At 38.5% G+C, this 23,678-nt stretch overlaps 1 protein-coding gene across 1 annotated transcript in view; it reads right to left on the bottom strand.

Annotated features, from left to right (window-relative positions):
• The window catches only part of si:ch211-186j3.6 (neural-cadherin), a 437,178-nt gene that overhangs the window by 107,690 nt on the left and 305,810 nt on the right, over window positions 1-23,678 (bottom strand). Inside the window, 1 exon segment of the mRNA XM_034117220.1 lies at window positions 8,279-8,493. Coding sequence (XP_033973111.1) covers window positions 8,279-8,493 — 215 coding nt within the window.

Genomic DNA, 23,678 nt, shown 5'->3' with positions numbered 1-23,678 from the left:
GATTATTTTGTAGAATTCTGTTGAGTATTAAACAATTGTGTGAGTGTGAGGGTATTAAAATAAATTGGTCAGTAAGTCAGAGATGTGCAACTATATTTAACTTTTTGTTTTAAAACATTTTTTTATAGATTATTATGGGAAGTGCCCTTTTTCTCACTTGAGCTCCTGCCCCCCAAAATGTCTGTGCACGTCCCTGCACGCAAGTGATTTAACCAAGTCATGGTTGTAGGAATGTCCATTCTCAGTGCAGTGAATGGCTTACACAGTCAACAGTTTATTAACTGGTGGGGAAATTCCCTCATGGTATCCCTGCCTGATATACTTTCATATCAACATACTTGAATGCAGTTGTATTAAGCTCCAGCATAGTCTAGGCTGCTGATGGATTTTTCTTTTCATGCAGTAGGTGAACCTTGAAACAAGTTAATTAAAGCTCTACATTTGTACAGCCTGACTCTAATTACACTCTGCGCAGTGACAACTCAACCTGAACGCCACAAACACATTAGCTCCTTAGGATCCAACCACACACTGGCTGGCTCTCAGATGCACACAGACACCAACGGAAGCTACAGAAATAATTCAGAATGATTGCAAACCCATTTATCACACACACACACACACACACACACACACACACACACACACACACACACACACACACACACACACACACACACACACACACACACACACACACACACACACACACACACACACACACACACACACACACACACACACACACACACACACACACACACACACACACACACACACACACACACACACACCACACACACACACACACACAACCTGTCCGGCTCTCCAGGCAGACCTCCCTCCCACACACATTACTTTGGCAGTGATGGAACTACCAGCATCTCTCCCAGGAGAGGCCGAATGCAAGAAAATAAGTAGCGAGAGAGACAAGGAGGCGTTAGTCTCTCAGATTAAAACAGTAAATAAACCGAGACAATGTGTTCTCCGTTACAACAAGTTTTATTGTCTTCAAACTTTAACAATATTGCTACAGCAACAAAAGAAAATGATTGAATATTCCCGAGAGCTAGAGATGTAAACCTGGCGAAGCTCAGTTTACACACCGAAACCCATTCATAACAGAACTACACATCAAAATGCAAAGGAGACTCTGGGAATTGAACCGAAAATGGATTTTTGTCTACAAACATTCGGTAGACGTCAGTACAATTTAGAGGGAATTTGAGAGGCGAAGTGCAGCGTATTTCTCCTGTACGTTTCTGTTTCTGCCAAACATATTGATGAAAACATGCAAATCATATAAGGTTGTAACCTCCCGTAATAATATATATATAGTATAATATATATTACAAACAATCGTAGATGCCACCTCTGAGAAATGTATAGAATTTCCTTCCTTCTTCACACAGATGATCGCAAATATACGTTTTATTTCTTCCCAAAATTCTTCAAATAACATTGAGAAGACCTTTTGATTTGAACTCTTATTGTTAATTCCAATATACCGATGTCTGACGATAACCTGATATGGGAACAACAATGAGACATTGATTTTGAACTATTATTGCTTACTCCTAAAGCCCTGAGAAGCTTTGTTCCCGAGATATTTCTCAGATCTTTTATTGCACTACCTCCTTATCTGAACCCTCAGATCCTCTGCGAGATTGGTCCTTGTTGTTCCCAGGTCCAGACACATGCATAAAGGTGATGGAGTCTTTGCAGACATGGCTCTTAAACTTTGGACGGAGCTGCTTTAGGAGATCTGGGCTGCAAAATCTTACTCTTCTTTTATATCATGTTCTTAATTAAAAAACACACTCTGGATTGCTTTGAAGTATTTGTATTTATGTTTAAAACTTGACATTTTAGTTTTGAAGTTGTGTCTCGAAAGGTTCTGTATGAATAAAGTTAATTACAATTATTATTTTATCTTCTCAAGATATATTCTCTCCAGGCTTGGTGACATGTTGGCTTCACTCAAAGCTAGCTAGTTAGTGAAATGCTGTAGCTGGCCAAGCTAACGCTAACACATCAGCTTCCCTGGAACATTCCAGCACTATTCAGTCAGAAGCTTCTTTTTATTTTCCCTGTACTGTAATGTTTATCCATTATAGCAATTTGTTCTGAGCATTGTACATCATTTCATTCAATAAATAGTAATATGAGAGGAACAAAAGCTCTCCAATCTGTTTTGATAAAATATGTAGCTTCAAGGTCGCTTGACAATAACGTTACATAGTCTATTGTGAAAAAACACACAAAAGAGGCATTTGTTCCATTAAGTCCTGTGTCATAACTGCCTGCAAGCCATGCGTATGTTGAATATATTCTTAATAATTGGACATAACTATGTTCCTGGTATTGCCATTTTCAAAGAACAAAAATGCTCTCTGAGTAAAGGTTGCTAAAGTGACACTAAGCAAATATGTTGATGCCGCGTTAATGACAGTAAAACATCCGCGTTGCTAACATTTCTATATTGCGTGCAGCAGCTTTGATTCTGACAGAGGTGCTTAAATAAAAGTACAGGGCGCTGCACAGCTACTAAGCTATGACAGCATACTTCATTTGGACAATCTTGGGGTGTTTCTCAATGTCGAGTAAAGCTGCTCCAGAGCCACTATTTCAAGCATACTACGTCATCGAGTGCCGCCGAAGGACTGTTCCAATGTCCAGCATACTTGGAATTCTACCGAGGCCGGCGTACTTCGTAGCGAGAAATGTCGAGGCTGCACATGTGTAGACTCCGCGGTCTTAAAATCCCCACAATGCTTTGCGCACGGACCAATTTCCAAATCTTTGGCGGAAATAGCGCTCGCATATGACGCACACCTGCACACCTGTTAGCCTGTTCCACAATTCTTCGTTTTCCGAGGCTAGGAAGGATTCTTGCCTCGCTTCTGAAGCAAGTGACTCGGAAGACATGTGCTACCAAGCAAGCGTCCTCGACATTGAGAAACACCCTAGTTCTCGTTTCCCTCAAAGGTCAGCCCTGTCATGACAGCTTGCTATTGCAACGGCACAGATTAGCTTGTCTATGTTAAATAATAATAATAATACATTTGATTTATATAGCACACTTTAAAAACAACGTCATCTCAAGGTGCTTCACAAAGCTATAAAGAGAAAATTATAAAACAAATAAAATAAAAAGATATCTAAGGAGCATATTGAATAAAATATGGTAATATAAAAAAAGATTTAAGATTTAAAATAAAATAAATAAATAAAGTAAAGGACAGTCAGTAAAATGTGGTGCAGAAGAGGTGGGTCTTGAAAATGTATTTATCATGCACAATTTCACCATTTCAAATATGACCGGTCCTTAGTCTAGTAGGTCACAACCTTTGTATCCAGATACACCCACACAGACCTAGCACATGAACTCAAGTATCAAGTTAATTGACTTTAAACTGGATCCTAACTTTCTTTTAGGAGTAGAGCTCCAGAGCTGAGATGAAACCTCTTCTATTTCCCATTCTTCTTTATCCTGCCACACTAAATCCTTCCTTTATTCACCTCACCTAATAAAGGTCTTGAACTTTAATAAGTCAAGGCTGCCCTCAGGCAAATCAGCTTGAAGTCTATCAAGTATTGTCGAAGGAAATGGATGTAGTCTGAGGTAATGCTAAAAGGCAAAAATATAATGTATGCACTGTTTGTGATGCGGTTTCTCAAGACTGAGAAGATACAGGTCTACACAACTCTAACTCCTCTCTAACTCATGTGTCCTTACAATCAGGACCGACACCTGCTGATAACGAAAGGTCAATAATCAGACTTTGTATTCTCATCTTAATAAAAGTAGTCTGATTCACTGAATGTAGAATACAACTATGGCTACAAGCCTACCATAAGCAGCATACCTCACACTGTATCTACTCACCCTCCACTTTATTTATTAGGCACCATCGCCTGTGCTTGTGCTAAGCGCAACCTAAGGCGCTTCTGGTTGGTTTAATGAAATACAGAAAAGTACACCTTTAACAGGTTCATCTATATTTATTTCTTTTCAGGGTTCCAGATTCAATATCCAGAAATACCCGAAAAATATACCTATTGGAAAATTGTGTGTAGGCGCTAGAAAAGCAATTACAGGAAAATGACTTGGGCTGCGTCTCAGGTCGGTTACTTTCATTTCCTCGCTCCTCGGTCTCGGTATCACCGGAAGTTGATTTGTCTGCGCCATCTTGAGTAGCGTCCCAATGGCCTTATTTTTGCCGGAGGATCGAGGAGCGATAATGGAGGAGCGATAACCGAGGAACCACCAGACCATCCTCCGGCGAAATCCTCAGATACTCGCCCCGCCCCCTTACTGTGTATCGCTCGCTGATTGGACGATGCAGCGCATGCACTGATCTGATGCTTCTTGACATGAGAGCAGTTTCCCAGCGGAGTGAAAATAACACATGAAACTCACGGGACTCACTCCTCAGTTTATACTGTGTTTTGTTTCAATTAATGCATCATTTAGTTACAAATATGTGATATATCTGAACAACAAATTATTTTATTCATTTATTGGAAACATTTTCATGATCGCTTTTTTCGTTTATACATTTTAAGAATGGCGTTTATCTTTTTTGAGAATGAGTTCTTATTTTATTTGGGTCTACAACAGATGATACAAATGTATATGTCAGTAAATGTGTACTAACAGAGGCGGGGGTGTTTGTGAAAACAACGGGGACAGAGTTGCTGTCAGACATCAGCTGTGCCGTGTCATCACAAACGGACGTCGCTTCACGTGATGCTCCGGAGGAAAGGACGTCCCATTGCTCTTAAAACTCATTTCCCTGCTTCTTGTGGTTTCCTTGCGTCTCTCCATGCTTCCCTGGTGGGAGGGACTAAACGCAGGGAAACGACGCAAGTGAGGGACGCAAGGATTCCATTTAACCGACCTGAGACGCAGCCTTGCACTGGACATCAAATAAGTATATCACTGGTATAATATGAAATATGAAATCTTTGTAATAAAGATCATCGTTAAAACACATTTGATTGTAGATTTTATTTTTAAATGTTTCTGATTGTTTGTGCTCTGGTTTCCAGTAATTGTACTGAAAAGAACCTTAAAAGATGGATCACGGTATAGAATGGTCAATTGTGAAAACTGTAATATAAATACTATGTAATTCCAAATAATCTTTTTTATACATTCATAAAAATAAAAAAAATAAATAAATAAAACAGAGGCTTTTTCCCAGAATACTGGAATGCTAATACAGTTGTGGTCAAACATGTACGTACCATGGATGTATAATAAGAACTGGATACAGCGTGGGAGGCGGGGCCTCATTCATTCCTATGAGAGTTGCTCATTCGCGCATGATGATAAAATGGCCCAACTTTTGAGAGAGCGAAACGTCACAGATTACCCGGCATGCCTGAGAAGTACCCGTATGTGCGCTCATAGCGCATGCGCAACTTTAACCATGCCCCCCAAAATGCTCGTTCACATCAAGCACGTCAATTTGCGTACACGTAACAGCACCGCGCGTTCATGACAGCATGGTAATGGTTTGTTATTATGATAGATTTTATTAACGAGGCGGCAGTTAGCAGCTAGCGGTTAGCTAGTAATTATGCTAATTTACACATCAATCGTTATGTACTTTTATATTACGCTGTAACAGGATCTAGTGATATCCAAGCAACAGAGCTTCATTTAGCATGAAAGAATTATTGCACCGTATATATATATATATATATATATATATATGTATGTATATGTATATGTATTTTTTTTTATTTTTTTTTATCATGTTTTGTTGCCTATTAGCGTTTTATTTATTTATTTTTTAACAAATTGTACGGTGTCCTTGGGTGTCTTGAAAGGCGCCTAAAAATAAAATGTATTATTATTATTATTATTATTATATATATATACATATGTATATATATATATACATATATATACATATACATACATATATATACATATACATATACATATATATATGTATATATATATATATGTATATATATATATATATGTATATATATATATGTATATGTATATATATATGTATATATGTATATATATACATATGTATATGTATATATATGTATATATGTATATATATATATATATATATATATATATATATACAGTGCAATAAGCTTCTTAGTGCAATAAGAAGCTACAGGGACGTTAATCTACGTCGGTAATATTAACTTTATTTAATACAACATTTACGGTACAAGATTTAATCATACAGCCCATGTAGTATAATATTTTACAAATGATGAATTACAGCAAACATGTGCAATATATCCATTATTACAGCTCCGTGGGCTGGCAGTAAGGCGATATGGGTCCGTTCTTATTGTGCATCCATGGGTAAAGATAAACTCATGTAGTGCTGAACACGTAACATGAACGTGCCGGGCGGCGCGGTCCCGTGGGTTAGATGCAGTGACGTGCGGTGAGGTTCATGGCTGGTGAGGCACTGACTCTTTCAGAGTCAGATTTACAAATATTATAGCCTATTTTGACCTTAATCGAAATATTCTGTTATTTTCAAAAGCTTTTTTAGTCTGATGCTATGATTAATTTTAAACAGACCGATCAACAAAAGGATACCCAAAATCTAAATATTGGATTGTTCTTTCTAAGTAAGATCCCATTTTCATTACAGTTGTGGTCTTACCTTGACTTGCATGCTATCCTTCTGGACAACAATCTCTATTACTGTTTTGTAAAAGTCCTCCTTATCTTCCTCTAGTTTCAAAAGTCTAGTTTCTTTGTTGTTTGCGGTAGAATAACAGTAGCAACAAGAACCTGTGGGCTCACGTGCGCCCCCTTCAGTGCGGCAGAGGTTAGGGCTGCCTCCCCTGGTGATTTTTTCATTGTCGTTGTTCGAGAGACCAGCGAACCTAAATATCATATATACGTGAAATAAGTTATTTAGAGACTATGGATGGCGAGGATAAATGTAATAAAGGGATCTACAAACATTACATTGGTGACCTACAGTGAGATGGGAACAGGCATGCGCTTAGGGCCCGCTTTCCAGCCAGTTTCTGTGGGGTGACGCATTCTGAATTGAGGCAGGGCTCATCTGTGCCTCACCTCAGAATGCGTCACCCCACAGTAAATGGCTTGAGCGCGCTCACAAAATAAGTGGCCGCGCTAAATTAGTGCCCGCGCTCCAGCAAGTTACTGTGGGTTTACGTGAGGCAGTGCTCGTGCTTGCCTCACTTCTCATCGCTCCCGTAGCGGAGCTCGGCAAATTTGCTGATTTTGACTATAAAATGCGATTGGAATCATACAGAAATCACATTTACACAAGATCAGTGGAGACATTTTATTATTATTATTATTTAGTTTTTCTTTAATTGTTTTTCCGTTACATTGGAGTATGACAGGTGAGGCTCTGCCTCCCCTGCCTCCACTGACTGCACGTCGCTGGTTAGATGCGCGTTCATAATGCAGAGGGAAATAACTCACAGAATAACGTTATTAGCACATTTTTACAACTTGAGGAACGAATGTTTTTAATAAGGGCTATACAAGTGTTCATACTGGGTAGTTTATTTAGTTTAAAAAAAATTATCCAACGATTTACAGACCACTCTTTCCCCATGTAAGTCAATGGGAAAAAGTGTTTCCGGGCCTGGCAACCAAAAGGAAGTGTAGTACCGCCGTTTGGCCACCACAAATATTTTCATCTGAGTCCGGCGCACTTCCTGGGGGCTTGGTACGTACACTTGTAAAGAATATGTATGTCATGGCAGTTTTATGTTTCCAATTATTTGTACAACTATTGTTTTTCTGTGATAGAGTGATTGGAGCACTTCTTTGTCACAAAAAATGTTTTATGAATGGGTCTTCTGAAAATGTGATCAAATCTGCAGGGTCAAAAATATACATACAGTAATGCTAATATTGGTTTACATGTCCCTCGGCCATTTTCACCTCAATGAGGCGCTTTTGGTAGCCATCCACAAGCATCTGGCAAGATTCTGGTTGACACTTTGATCACTCCTCTAGATATAATCGGTGCAGTTTAGATACATTTGTGTTCTTTCTGACATTTCTTCAGCACTGTCCACATGCAATCCAATCACAGAACAATTATAGTTGTAGAAATTATTGGAAACTCAAGACTGCCATGACATACATATTCTTTACAAGTGTATGTAAATTTTGACCACAAATTTCTCCACCACTGACACATAGCTGATAAGAAAGGTCGGGTTAATGTGAGACTATAGTTACATACATTTGTTTTGTATATTTTTATGTTATGAAGCTTGAGACGTCTCCTACCTAGGGCCATGAAGTCCTCCTGGTCCCAGGCCTGCAGCTGGGCGAGGGGACCGCTGTACAGCAGCAGTCCATCCGCCACGTCCGTGATGAACTCCAGCGACACATGGCTCTCGAAACAAGGCATCATGGGAGGAAACCAAGCAAAGCCGTTGCCATGGAAACTGTGTTTGTTCTGCTGGCACTCAGGCCCTTCAAACTGAGCCGGGCATTGGCACCTAGGGGAAAGGAGGAAATCAAAAGCCAAAATTACATGAATTAGTGAGTGCAAAAAAAAGACGTCTTCGAGTTTCTTTGTACAGTGCCTTGACAATTGTTTTTCTCGACAATTACTTGAAGCTCTATTCTGATTCCAATCGCCCTCCCCCTTTTTGAACCACTTACTGAATTCTTTCAACTATTTTTTTTCTGCACTCAGTCTCTCTAAGTCTAGTTGTTTTCTCCTCAAAAGACAGCCTTCCCCTTCGGCTATCTCGCTCTCACTCCATCTGTTCCACTCATGCAGATGTTCTCATTAGTGGAAAAACCAAAGGGAGAATCTGTAAATCACTTGGAAACTCTTCTCGATGCATTTCCACACATCCAAGTACTTATTTGTCTAATCACATGCTTTGAAAGATTCTTCTTTTTCTTCAATCCATCTCTTGTTTCTAGGGGTCTTCATGCATTGTGATCTTTACTGTACATGTGATCCATTCAGCTCACCCATTCAAATAACTAAAAAGACTATTGCTTCATATCCCATCCCAGATTTTGAATAAGCAAAAGGGATATTTCCATAAGCTCACAAACCTTTTGAAATGTCAAACTGTGGCAACACTGTAGTTGCATCCAACTCGGTTTGAATTGTAAGTGTAAGATACAGCAATCCTATAGTAACTATGATTGTGAAGAACTGAAACATTGTTATCTCTGCCCGCATTTGTTGTAATGCCAGGAAAAGCAGAACTGCATTTGCTGAGGCCCTTTTGTTTTTTAAAGTTTCCCCATGTGTTATATAGGTTTTTGTGCATGTAAATGGTCTACAAAGGCTAACATCCCTCTGTTCCCTCAAGAGGGGTTTTCCGTATTATAGTGACATCACTATGTAATACTTGCCCTTCCATTGGCTAGCGCTCCAACACATTTTACATGATATGGTAAGGGGCGGGACTAACCGACACATTTGTAAGCGGTGGACCAATCACAACAGATCTGGCCAGCTAACCAATCAGAGCAGACTGGGCTCTGGTTTCAGACAGAGGGTGAAAATAGGTGCTGCAGCACAGGCAGTATGAGAACAATAAAGACCTGTTCGAACCGTTGGGCAAGTTAACATGTCACAGTAGAGACACAAAATACTAATAAATACCTGAAATGAGCGTAATATGTTCCCATTAAGATGCCTTTGTTATAGGCGCACACAGTATCCAATACGGGTCTACAAATACTTAGTCTAAAATGTGGTAACTGCACTACACATTAAATCTGATGGGACATTTTGTTTTGTATTGATTTAAAGTCTGGGAGGCTTTCAGGTACATGTGATACTTTGAAAAATGAATTCATGCTTACCATCTGCTGCCATATGTTGTTATGTACTTATACGCATATGAATGGACAGGTTGCATTCAGAATATGGAAAAACACTCAATTCAAGCAGCCAGAGAGTTGGGACTTTTATGAAATAACTAGAATGACTCACTCACAGTTGTATGCCTCTGCCTAACATCGGTTTACTGTACATCAAAGCCTGCCCAGACTCCAAATATGTAGAAGACACTTTAATGTATTTAATAAAAAGGTATGAAATGCTTTTTGTTTTGGTGTAAATGGAAGCTATGATTATATTGACATCAGATTTAAGGGAACAATATCCTGTGAGAAACATGCTCTTTGGGGAAGAGGAGTACAGATATAGCTTTGTCACATGGTACAACAAAAAATCACTTGAGGTGGTGGTGGACTACCAGAGGAACACGTGAATTGATAGAAGTGGACTCATACTGGTACCTTTGGTACTACATCAGTTTAAGGGTTGCACAATTAATCTTATTGCAATCACAATATGAAACTCAAAATTCAGTGATTCTGTGACTTCGTAGTCTGATCATTATGCACGCACACGATGCATAGCCAACCAATCAGTCTCTGATTAGGCAGTAAAGACTACCGTGTTTGGTCAGATGACTATCCACTGTGCAGAGCAGAGCCAGAGACCAGTGGAAATAGATCCTAATTAGCAAGTAGACGTTTTCAATTGATACACTTTTAAACTGTGTATTTTCCTTTGCGTAAATAAGCAAGCAAGCAATACCATTTTTTATTGCAATCGCAATTCGCTATACAGTCCACAATATCGTTTCACAAATCGTGCAGCCATTGTAGAATTCCTTGTATGTGTTCAACTTCACGTGCTAAAGTTAATACTGCTAGAAAATGAAGTTGTATCCATGTCATTATGGATGTTGCTGCAAAGAAGCTACAGTTTTCTAAAGTGTGGCTGTTTCAAGGTGCCCACCCAAAATGAGTCACACTCATTGAAAATGTGACCAAATATGGTAAAAATGTTTCTATTCGGTTTCTGATTAATGGCGTAAAATAACGGCGGGAAAAGTGTTTTCTGTATTGGGATGTCACAGTATAGAAAAATGATCCTGAGTAATGGCTGGGCCTGTCCCTGTGGTCCTGCCTGATTCTCACCTTAATATTTATTTGATGGCTCCCACAGGATTATTGACATCCACCTGGGTTCATATTCTTCTTATTTATAGACACATGCATTTTTCAGCATTCGGACTACCTATGTTGTAAATGTACTATCTTTTTAATTTACAGACGACATCTATTGAACGGCTGTCCGTCCTGGGAGAGGATTTTTATTTTTGTATTCTCTGGGATGGTAAACTGAATTCTGTGGAATTGACAATAATGTTGACTTTGATCTGAAATGAGTTTGCATTGGGTGCAGACTCAATGGCCTGCAAATGTAGACTGCCATTGGATTAGTCTTTTACTGAGACACTGGGTAACATTGGGTGAATCTTCCAGGATAGATGTGTATGCTGTGAAGGAGCACCCATCAAGACAATGATCACTTATATCTTGTCTTATTTTTTTCATAAATATTAGTAATTGCCAAACTGCCACTTTCTGTACAGAATGTCGTCTGCGATTGAATCCTAACTGGTCCTTTTTTGGTGACGCCACTATAAAATGATTTTAAAAAGTACTGCTGATTAGCCACAGGTGTATAATTGAACAGAATTCAAGTATACATTTGGAAAAAATCAATCGTTCCTTCTACTGCATGACGGCAACAGCTAATAAACTCAAGGACATAATAACCCTATGTGTGAACAGTTCAGAACATCAGTACTGGAGGGCTGAGCTCACTTGAAAGTGTTTGTGATTTTGTTGAGTACTCTGTGTGTTTTTCTGAGCATACCTCTGACAGACCACAAAGTGGGGCTTTTATGCTCTCTATGATGTTTTATGGACCAATCTCAGCGCTGGAATGTGGAATAAAAGACGGAGATTGAAAGCATTGTTAACCCAGCTGTGTGTTTTCATTACGCGGTGGCCTTGTGGCTTCGTAGTTTTTAAACGTGAAATGAGTTTGAGCTGCGCGAGAAACAGAATCTAAAAGCAGGTGTCTCAGGCCAACATCATTATATGATCGAGGGCATTGGATTAGTAATGTGTGCGCACAGTTTATTAATATGGAGCACTAATTATTCAATTGTACCCATTATACCTCCCAGGATTTGCAGAATAAAGCTTTTTTAGTGATGTTAGCTTCAATGCATTTAAATAAATGACAAAAAGGTAATAACGTATTACCCTTCTAAGCTAAGCTTTCTCAGGTATTTTTCTGCTTAGCGTTAAAAAGTTACATTTCCTTTGTATTGACCTAACATTTGGGGTGTCATAAAATACTGAATTATAATCTTCCACATATTCCTGCCAGAAGTTTGAGTTAGTTGTATTAGGGATTTGTTTGCACAGTTTGTGTAATAGTTTGGCATAGTTTGTCAATCGGTTAATAACATTACAGGAAAGTTGATGTTTCAATGTATTTATTGACATTGACAATACATTGTTTATCTTGATGCTAAACTTGTCTAATATAACCTTCCTAATAAGGAACCATTGCCTCATACTTTGGTCAAGTAAAGCTTAAATTGGCTTCTGGGAAAATATGTTAAGAGAAATGTTGAATATTATTTCTCCAAATAAAAACTATTATACAGAAATTATACAATTATTAACTTAAGGGGACACACAACACTACATCCCATCAGTTTTTTAATTTAATAAATATCTTTCCAGGATATGGTAATATTGTATGTTGATGTATATTACAAAACTGCCTCTTTTGTGAAGGCAGTAACAATACATTTAACAGTATTGAAAAAGACTGATTGAAACACAATAGGAAGCATCCATGATTGCTTCTTTATAAAAAAAAATCAATTGTGTTTTAGACGGCTGAATGAAAGATGAGATATCTAAGCATGCACTGAGCAGTCTTCCAGGTGGAGAAGAAAAACAGAGATGCAGAATTAACCCAGAAAATAATGAGCACCAGCTGTTTTTGGTGTTTCGCGAAGTGTTGGATTTTATCTTCTAGGATCTACTGTAAATCATTTTATTTTATTGATCTGATTCTCAGCTTCCATTCTCCTCCCTTTAATAGCTGTGTATAAAAAATAAAAAAAACCCTTGCATTATTTTATCAGAACAAAACAAAAAACCACTCAATACACCCGTCTGCACTTACAAAATATGCATATTGCACACACTGCCTCCATCCCGACTCTACGCACAGCTCATAGAAACATGTTATTTCTCCATTGTAATTCCTCTGCTCCGAATATGTGACTTTCTCATTGGTTAATATTATTCACACTTGCTTCCCACGATATTATGAGTTTTAGCCCCATGTATGCTGAAAAACCACACACAATCATATGCATGCACAAACACACACACACAACAACAATCTCATTGGTGTTCTGTTGAATCTTAATTCTCTGTCTTGCTCATTTCTCTGTATCTGTCGTCCAGGACTGAAAGAGGATACATGAACACACACACGGTTATAAATGACATTACCCAGGTGCAATAGATTGTGCAAATGAAACATGGGACATGTCTCTCTACTGCCTGGATACACAGAAACACGAGCAGATGAACAAACATGTTAGGAGAATGCTAATGTAACATGTCAACACAAGAATAGAGGTGGTAGAAATGAAATAACAGTAGGTACATATTAATGTGCTAGCGTTTTATGTGTGTGTGTGTGTGTGTGTGTGTGTGTGTGTGTGTGTGTGTGAGTGTGAGTGTGAGTGTGAGTGTGTGTGTGTGTGTGTGTGTGTGTGTGTGTGTGTGTGAGTGTGAGTGTGTGTGTGTGTGTGTGTGTGTGTGTGTGTGTGTGTGTGTGTGTGTGTGTTCCACAATATTCCTCCATGTGTCCCTCAGCTAATTTTCCAAGTTAACATTATTTATAAAACGCCTTGGGAACAATTGATAGCTCAAATGATGAGGGCGTAAATCAAAGGACAAGAACCTATTTTGACAATTTATGTGTCAAACGAATCCAAATTACTTCCAAATAGTTCCTCCAAATTTTACGAAATGTAGTACATACAATGCCCTTACCCATGTATTTGCGATGAATAGTCGATAGCTCAAACAATGATATCGTAGTTCGAAGGACATAACCAATTTTTTACATTTCCATGTATCAAACTATTCCAAACTCCCCGCATATAGAAACTCTGATATTCACCAAATATGGTTCACACATTGCATTTATCATTGGGAACATATTTCAATTTGGCTTTCATTAGCCCCGCCCATCTGGAAGTCGGACATTTTGAATAAAGTGCATTTTTACTGCATATTAAGAGAACATTTACAAACTCTTCCTAGATAATTGATCAGAAGAATTTCTATTTCGAATGATTTACTATGTGTAAAACAAATACAAACAGCCAGAATATAGAATATAATTTCACAAAATGTGTTACAAAGATTTCTCTTATCACTGTGAACATACTGTATTTCAAATGTGTATTTTAACTGAACTTCAACAAACTACTCCTGGAGAGTGGATCAGAATAATTCGTATTTCAGTTAACATTTTGGGACAGCAAGGAGGATTTTTTTAGAGAAACTGAGATGATAATACAACTTTGATTTGAGCAATATTTCTCAGTTGGAAGAAGAATTATCAGTCCACTTTCTTGATGTGCCAGTCAAACTCCATACTTTGGTCAAATACACTTCCAGGTGTGTTCCATTTCACTTTAAATTCCCTTCTAAGGCACCATTACACCACTGTATCTTATCAGAAACGTTCTCCGGGCATATGATGAGGACTTTCATTTTATCAGAGTATAGTTTAAGGAAGTTATCTGACATCCAGTCCTTTATAGCTGTTAGGGAGTCTTGGAAAGTAGAACTATAATGATCATGATGCTTTTGTGCATACATTTACATTTTTCAAAAGAGAACAAATCTGCTCTAGGACATGTGTGGTGAAAGCATCTCAGATTGAAATCTATGGATGTGCATTTCCCTTGGCAGCTGGTAACTGACCTGAGAACAGATCTTCCAGCGTTTGTTCTATCTCAGTTCTTAACTTCAAGTTGCAAAATGTTTCAGTCCAGATTGTAAATCTTTATTACACATTTCTTAAAGTTGGGAACACGCAATTATGTTCAGCATAATAGCTTATAACTACCTAAAGTAGCTGTTTGCATGCTGACAAATGACAAGAGCTCTAACGGTTTACTCATTTCTTTAAGGTTATACCTGCGTTCCTCTCAAAAAATTACAGGTTTTTGGTTTGGTTGTCAGGAAGATGATTTATTTGTACAAACATCTTCTGATCCTATTATGTTTTTATAGATGTCATCAATGTTAACCCTATTCAACTGTCAAAACGTACAGCAACAAGTGGTCACCTTTGCACTGAACAGTTGGGCAGAAACTGACTAATTAGTAAAGTGTACTGGTAATGTGACAAGTATACATTTTCAGTAAACAGCAGTGTAAGAGATTCATTTTAGAAATCCACTTATTACATTACACCAATCAAATGACATGGCTGACATCATATTGAACCAATCAAATGACCTGAGTGACAACATGACTGAAAACTGCAGAAAACCGTTTTGGGGCGATACAGTACACAAACCATTTAGAAACAAAACCCTTCAAATCTTAAGTGTGGTCACATAGACCCATCATGTGTGTGGGTGTGTATGAGTGTGTACAGTTAGAGGCCTGCGGAAAACATCACATGTCATCCTAATTCTCTGAACGAGAGACAAACCGAGACATAGTTTTAGTAACAATGGCCAAGCCCTCCAATCCTCTTAAGGCAGCTTTCTTTTGCTCATTCCCTGTCTGCTGGGAATTGTGTTTGTTAACGACGGGCCGGGAGCTGTAATCCCAACCCACGACCCACAATCCTGTAATCTCATTATTAATCCCAGCGCTTCGATTATCTGCATGTTCTTCTATCAATCTTCAGCCATAATCTGTTTGTGTATGTAGGTATGTGTTTAGATGGGGTCATCTCTGAAAGCCTCTGGAATGGAAAACAGCATCTTTTATTTACTCTTATGTTATCTACAAGTATTATCTTTTCTTCCCCATCTTCTATTTCACTTTCTTCTTTTCCACTCTCCGATATAACATTCTCTCAGCATTTCGTCTTTTCCATTACTATTCCCTTTTGCCTTCTCCTTTCTATCATCATTTCCTCCATCCCTGACATCCCCTGCCACGCTTCCTCTCCTTCTCTGAACTTGCAGAATCTCACGGCAGATGTTTCAGAGCTGAGGTGCTTTAGTGTGATTGAAAATGTGACGATCACACGGCATCTGTGCCTCGCGGTTGACAACGTTGCCTGCTCCGCTTTGTTCTCTCCTGTCATCTCTTTGAATGATACTTTACAAAGAAACATTTTGCTGACTTTTTTTTCAGGCCCACGTTCATTTTCAAAAAAGACATGCAGCACCTGATTTTCTTTAGAGGCACTTTTCTCTCTCTATTTTAGGGTAAGTATTGAGAACATTATGACCAATAGGGGAAGCTGTTCAAAAAAGGTATGTTACAGAATAGTTCATAAACCTACAAGAAGGGATACACCATAACAAATGAATTATGAGAAAAAGTTCTGAAAACTGTTAGAATGATTCTATAATGCAGGTTTAAGGCCCACACACACCTAACCAACTTCAAATAACTAGAGAAACTCCCTCTAGAGGGAACTTTGAGATGTTAGCCTTTGCAGACCAGTTACATCCACTAAAACCAATATAACACACTACAGGAAAGGACATTTTATAGCATAATTGAAAAGATTCTGCTAAAATACCTAGAAACCAATATTGTGTGATGAGTGTCTGCGCCAGAGGAACATGTTAAAGGTATGTGTGAAGATATCTGCTCCATCAGTATGGTCATAAGGTAATAAAGGTGTCTTGATATGCAAAGCAATGCAACACTGTTTGCTGATTAGATTATCAGAGAGAGATTGAGAGGGAAACAGAGTCCACGTATCTAATAACTGTGTATTTGTGTGTCTCTGCGTGCGTGTGTGTAATCCAGGGATTATCCAGTCATCCTGCTGGGGTCCAGTCAGTGGTGAGCCCCATTACACGGCCAGCCAGCCACACCAAAGTCCTGCACTTCTTTCTCGCTGCTTCTAATTAAATGAAGCTGAAGTGTAAAATGAAGGTCTACAAGACACAGCAAGAAAGCTTTGTGTGCGATGAGACTTCATGTTCATCTGCTCTCACATATTTTCATAGAGCGAATGTAATGTGTGTGTGTTGGGGGGCTGAACACACATGCCTGGTGCTTCAGGATTAAAAAGTATTTTAAAGCTCCGAACACCTGTAGTAACAGACGCTGCTACCAGTTTTCTATCCTGTGATGTCTTAATTCTGCCAAGCTCTGATGTATATGTATGTGCTTCATTGCTTCCCTGCCGGCACGACACATTTTTTCCATACTCATAATTTGATATCATTTGCATAGCCAGGAGTTGTTAGATGTTGAAGTTAAATGCAAATCAAGCTGTGTTTCGAAGTCTTTTTTCTCATTCACAGTACATACTAACTATGAAACCTAATGCACTCTAATTCTTATATAAATTGTATATAACCCACAAAATTGGAGTCACTTGGAGCAGTGACGTGCAGGGTTGCCTTTAAGGGGGTGTAGTCAGGTGTCTACGCCAACTCATTTTAACTCACCATGATCTTTTTCTCAAAAAGGACATATTACGCTCAATTTCAGGTTCATATTTGTATTTAGTGTCTCTACTGGGACATGTCTCCATGCTTTAATGTTCTAAAAGCTCTTTATTTTTCTCATACTGCCTGTGCTGCAGCACCTCTTTTCACCCTCTGTCTGCTCTGATTGGTTAGCTGGCCGGCTCTGTTGTGATTGGTCAACCGCTAAGAGATGTCCCGCCCCTTAGCCAATGTGTTGGAGCGCTAGCCAATAGAAACAGGAGTGTTGCATATGATGTCATTATGTTACTGGAGTAAACAACGGATAAAGCTTTTCAGAGGGGACAATGCAAACTGTTTGATCAGGACAGATTGGTTTTTATTCTGCCTTCTGTAGAACCATTCCCAGAGTTTAAGAGTAAGCCTAAGACTTTCCTTGTTGATCAAGTGTAATGTTAGGGCTGGTTTATGCTTCCCTTGAACCAGCCCCTGTATGCTGCTATAGGCTTAGACTGTTGGGGGACTTTCACCTATCTGTTGTAAAGGATATTTCCTTACTTGCTCACCCCAAGGTTTCGAAAATGTCTCCCAATAAGTGTTGGGTTTCTATGGGAGAAACAATTCTGACATTTGTGATATTAAACTATATAAATAACATTGGGTTGATTGATTTGGTTTCAGCACCCTATGTCCCAACATACCAGTGGGAATGACCTTGTCTCCAGATAAAGACAAAAAAGAATCAGTTCATCTCTCACGCTAACTTGTGCAAAGCCGTAGCTGTCACCTATCTATCATTGGATGACAGTGACACTTACTCACAGCCAGATAACATCCGCAACACAAAAACACAATTTGAGCAGCAATCCAACATCAGTGTTAACATTTCCTTTACTATCTACAAGCTCAGTCTTGTCTTGTGTAGCCCCTTGGCTTACTAATTGAGCTACCAAACTAACTGGGAGAGGTGCCAAGATCATTTGTGCAGCTAGATGGCTAATTAGCACCCAGCTGTAGCACATTTAATGTTTAAAAACACACCAGCAAATTCAGTCTGTACTTGCCTAGAAGTTACAGTTACTACAGCAAGTTTGTTCAAATTGTGTCAACTTGCCAGTGTTTGCTCACCTGTCAACACAAACCCATTCAAACAGATGCTTGGAGGCTAATGGGTCATTTCATTTTTTTTCAGTGAAGTTGTACCTCACTTTTTTGTAAAGAAGGTTAATCAGTTGATATTTGTGACCCGCTCTATAGAAATCAGGCGGAAGTCGCAACGGCTCATTTCAAAATAAACGTGGATTTGCGTAAAAAACTAGTTTTTCGGGGTTCGGGTGTTTTGTTTGATTTTAAATAAACAAAGTCTTGGCTTTCAGAATATGAAACTTTTATTTCCAAAATCACACGATAAATACATTTGTGAAGCTTGTAAAGGGAAGATGACAGGCACCTCTCACTCGCAATCTGCTCTTCCGCAGCGCCGCACCCCCTCCCTCCCGCTGAAATTATGAATGTAAGGCATATAGTAATAGATAACACGGCAGGGTCCGTTACAGTTTGTTTTCATCTGATTTCAAATAAACAAAGTCTTGGCTTTCAGAATATTAAACTTGTTTCGGCAAATTTAGATGATAAATACAACTATGAAGCTTGTAACGGCATAATTACAAGCGGAGAACGGAGTAACTTAACGTCACAGCAGGCATAACAACAGCCGGTGTTTCTCGTGAGTGTTTTCCCCGGGAAACAAACACAATATACACAAACGCAAAAATACACAAACACACACACACACACACACACACACACTCGCGAGCTTCCCCCAGACCAGTAATCCAAACGAAAATATCTTCCCTCCGTAGTATTTTGATCATTTGCTCCGCTAATAATCAATCAGATCGATGGATTCCAGAGAAGAGGAAACTTTGAAGGCCTTTTTCTCAAAATGATGACTCGGTGACAGTCATTATATAATGTGACATATTTCGCTTAATATTTGGAGTACAACAAAAATCCTGATATCATTAGAAAGCTAGGAATCTCCTCTTTCCAACAGTGTATACAACTCAAAATGTGTCTTCGGGTCAATGCGACTGATTTCGATAGAGCAAGTCACATTTGACATCACAATGGTCATCACATTGATTTCTGACTATAAAAGGGTGGTCTCTTTTCAGTTAAATAAATATCGATTTAGGTCCAGACAGAGCTACAGTACGGATACACATCTTTTTCATGACAACTTTTGTGATCATTCTTTTCCTGAAGAACTAACAACACATTTTACATTTCAGATGTTGTTGTTGTTGGAAGGATTTCAATGGAATTTAGTACATATTTCCATTGTCCTCAGAGGATAAACATTAAAGGTTTGATGACCCTTTGACTTTTCACCCCGTGCCACCAGCAGCTCAACGTTTTTAGAGTTCATTTAAAGTATAGGGCTGCATGATGGACTATTTAGACATTGATCTCTAGACATGCATGGTTCCCGGACAAAAACAAGAAAGAAGTGGCAGCCATCAAAGTAACCTTACAATTACAGCTCTGCAGCCACAACTACCTAACCCTAACCTTTCAGGTCAATTTTACTTTGTCCAGTACTGCTTCTTATGACCAAGTTTGAATGGTAAATAAAATGGTTTTCCCATCATCTTTATCTGGTGTTTGTGTTTGCTACTTACCTGTGACTAGCTGTTGAAATGAATGTATCTTATCTGCTAAACTCACTAACCTTGCATGCATGTACTGTATATATTGAAATTAATGTAAATTGGGTTTTTTAGCAACTTAGTCATACCACATCAATAATAACGCTGTGTGACACCAATTAACAGAGTCTGCACTACTGTATAAAACTAAAACATATTAACTTCTGCTAAACAGACAACATTAAGAGGACTCTTAATTCCATCAGACATTCAAATTCTGCTCAGAGTTACACACTAGACAGTGATAAGAGCTTTGGACGACACATAGGTGTCAATTGCTTGCGAAGAGACCTTCACTTACACATTAAAGATCCGAGCCCGAGGATGTCTGACGCACGGAGCATCGGGGTTAAACTGGGTCTCCATTTCTGTCCTACCACTGGAAGCACCAAAGAGCTTATTTCATCATCATGTTTGTAGTTAAATGATTTGCTGAAAGGCTCTCAGCCCACTTTTGGCCTTGTTTACAGAGTGATTTATTCTAATGAAGACTTCAGTTCACATGTTTGCCGGGAATCCGAAACAAGAAGTGACAGGATGTGACAGCTAACATGCTCGAATGTTCATCCTGTAGGAGGTTGTGAAAGGATTGTTCTATTTATAATGCTACGAAACAGAAGCAAACAAGAGCTGTGTTTTGAGTTAGAGTACGCCAAGAATATTCAGAAAAAGCCAGGCAGTCAAACCCTGTCAGGAACTGCAGTAGTGATCTCTGCATATTCCGAGGCCTTGTAAACTAAATGCTATGAAACAACATGGTACACAATCTGAGAACCCTGCAGGTAATGTGACATTCAACCATGTGCTTTTATACACTAAAAGTGGGGGAAATATACCACAGGAACAGTTGGATGTAGAAGATATGAATACAAAAAAGTGGAAAGGCCAGTGTATTATATTTCATTTTCCATTAAACTGACCTTTACTCAGTAACTAAGTAGATTTACTCAAGTACTGTACTTAAATACAATTATGTAGGGATTCTTTTTAATTACTTTGTACTTCTACCACACTGTAATTCAGAGGTACATTTTGTACTTTTACTCCACTACATGGTTTTATTACCTTTAGTTACTTTACAGATTAGGATTAATGATGTGAAATATAATCAACCTTTAAAAAATACTTGAGTTCCACCTGGAGTAAATTCACAAGCTACCCTGCAGTATACAAAGTCATTCAAACTAGCACCTTTACCAGCTTTGAGAACACTTTAATGATCAATCATTTAAAAAAACATCATATATATTATTCTGAAATGGACCATTCTGCAGAATGACTTTTACTTTTGATACTTTAAGTATATTTCAATGCCAATACTTTATTTGCTTGAGTAACATTTTGATTGAAGGACTTTTACTTGTAACAGAGTGTTGCTATGCTGTGTTACTTCTACTTTTACTTAAGCACAAGATCTGAGTACTTCTCCCACATCTGACTTCACCAAACTGTTTGAGCAACAGCACTAGATTTCAGGTCATTTTGAAAACATTCAGAGATAATAATAAAACGAGGAAAACATGACCAACTCAAAATTCTTTGCTTGTACACATTTAACAACGTATTGTCTTTCTTGCGTCCTCTAACCAACAGTTATATACCAATATTCGTGGGCATTTTATTTACGGTGTATATAAAATGCGGCATCCTCTGTCAAAATGTTACATTTGCCGGGTCGTAGAACTGCAAACATAAATCTTGCTCCATATTCACATACAGTAATTCCAACCTGCTTTTCATTCAAAAGCCTGCATCATTTTTCATTTAGCTGTTTCTCTGGGCATCCATGCAAATATATATGCCCAATACATTTATACTAAAGCATGAAGCCATTCAAGTGTTGAATTGTTGCTGCAGGCGAGGAATACTCATTCTGACTCGGGCATCAGGAGGTTGGAGCTAATAAGGGTATTTCTTCGGAGGAAATTGTCAGACAGTCTCCAGCTGTCCCAAAGTTGTTTTTCTTAAAGTCAATTTCTATGAATCTGATATTGTGCAGGCAGGATATTAAGGAAGTGTGTGATGGGGAGGGATGTGAATAGTAACATTTAATAGTACATCTTTACACCTGTGTATTCTCTTTAAACCATGGTTGCTGTTCACGTATACTGTAGGTTACACAATGGGGACTATTTAGCCTTAAATTAATGAATATAACAGCTGAATATGAGCCTAAAAGAATCTGACATGTTTTCAGCATACATCTCTTTTCAAGAGATGGAGCCTTGTGTTTTGTGGTTACATTCTGAAGCCAGTTCATTTTTACACTTTGCTATCTCACGGAAAACTCTCAGAACATGACTTCTAAGAGCTACTCTGTCTCCTACAAATAGAATACGCATTAAAGGGATTCAGGAAAAGTTTTGAGGCCGATCTCAAACAGACGTTTTGATGATGACCAAACTTAAAATAAAATAAAAATAAAATGTTCCAAACCTACAAGAGTATAAAAAGCATAATAGGGTTGACCATCACAGTGCCAAACAAAGAGGAAACATTAACAATGGTACGCATGGTGCCCTAACCCTAATCTATTAGGAAGCAGCCATGACTGAAAAGAGAAGCAGTTCATGTCAAGATCACACATCTGACCAAAGCACACTGTACAGCATGGGTCGGCAACAGGCGGCCCGCGGGCCATTGTTGGCCCGCCAGCAATAATATTTGGCCCGTAATTTTGAGAATAAAAAATAAAAAAATATTTTGAGATTTTTTTTTATTTTTTTTTTTTTACAACATCGGACCGACAGTCGCACATATAGGCTATAATGTCCGAATAGAGAATCTACCTACACCTGAAGAATGCTTATTGTACTTTTATCTATGTTGAGAATGAATGACATACAGCACAGGCACAATCAGGCAGCGGGGTGCACTGACGTCAATTAAAGTACTTATTTAAAGGACACCTATCATGCTATATTTAAATGATATATTGTAGGGCCATACCTATATAAGGTATATTTATACGTTTCTGTTTTCAAAATACCAAACAGATCATGCATTTTAGCCATGCCTCATTTCACTCTATTTGCTGTTCTCCAGCCCTGTTTTTGCAGGGGGCTGATTCTGTGAGCTGCAGCTGACCACGCCCCCCTGCAGGAGAGGGGAGCGTGCTCTGATCAAGTCAGAAGAGGGGGAGAAAAAGAGATCTCCGTCCTCCGTGTTTTATTCTTATATTATTATATAGAGTCGTTATTCATTTGTTTTAAAGCTCAATAAATAACAAAGAAGACCTTTGACCGGCACTTTTCTAATTTTGTCCGGAAGATTTAAACTTTGAAACAGGGCTGAAACAGAGGGGATTATGGAATGCTACAATGATCTGTTTGGTATTTCAGCCAATCACTTCAGAGACATGTTTTGTATATATCTGAGACGTATAATAAAGTAATGAAAATGTAACGGAATAATGTTTTAGTTGCCACAAGCAGAAACAGCAGGAAAAACCAA

This window comes from Trematomus bernacchii, unplaced genomic scaffold, assembly GCF_902827165.1.
Source record: "Trematomus bernacchii unplaced genomic scaffold, fTreBer1.1, whole genome shotgun sequence".
NCBI lineage: Eukaryota > Metazoa > Chordata > Actinopteri > Perciformes > Nototheniidae > Trematomus > Trematomus bernacchii.
The sequence above is the reverse complement of the archived record's forward strand: the minus strand, read 5'-3'. Positions and strand labels throughout refer to the sequence as shown.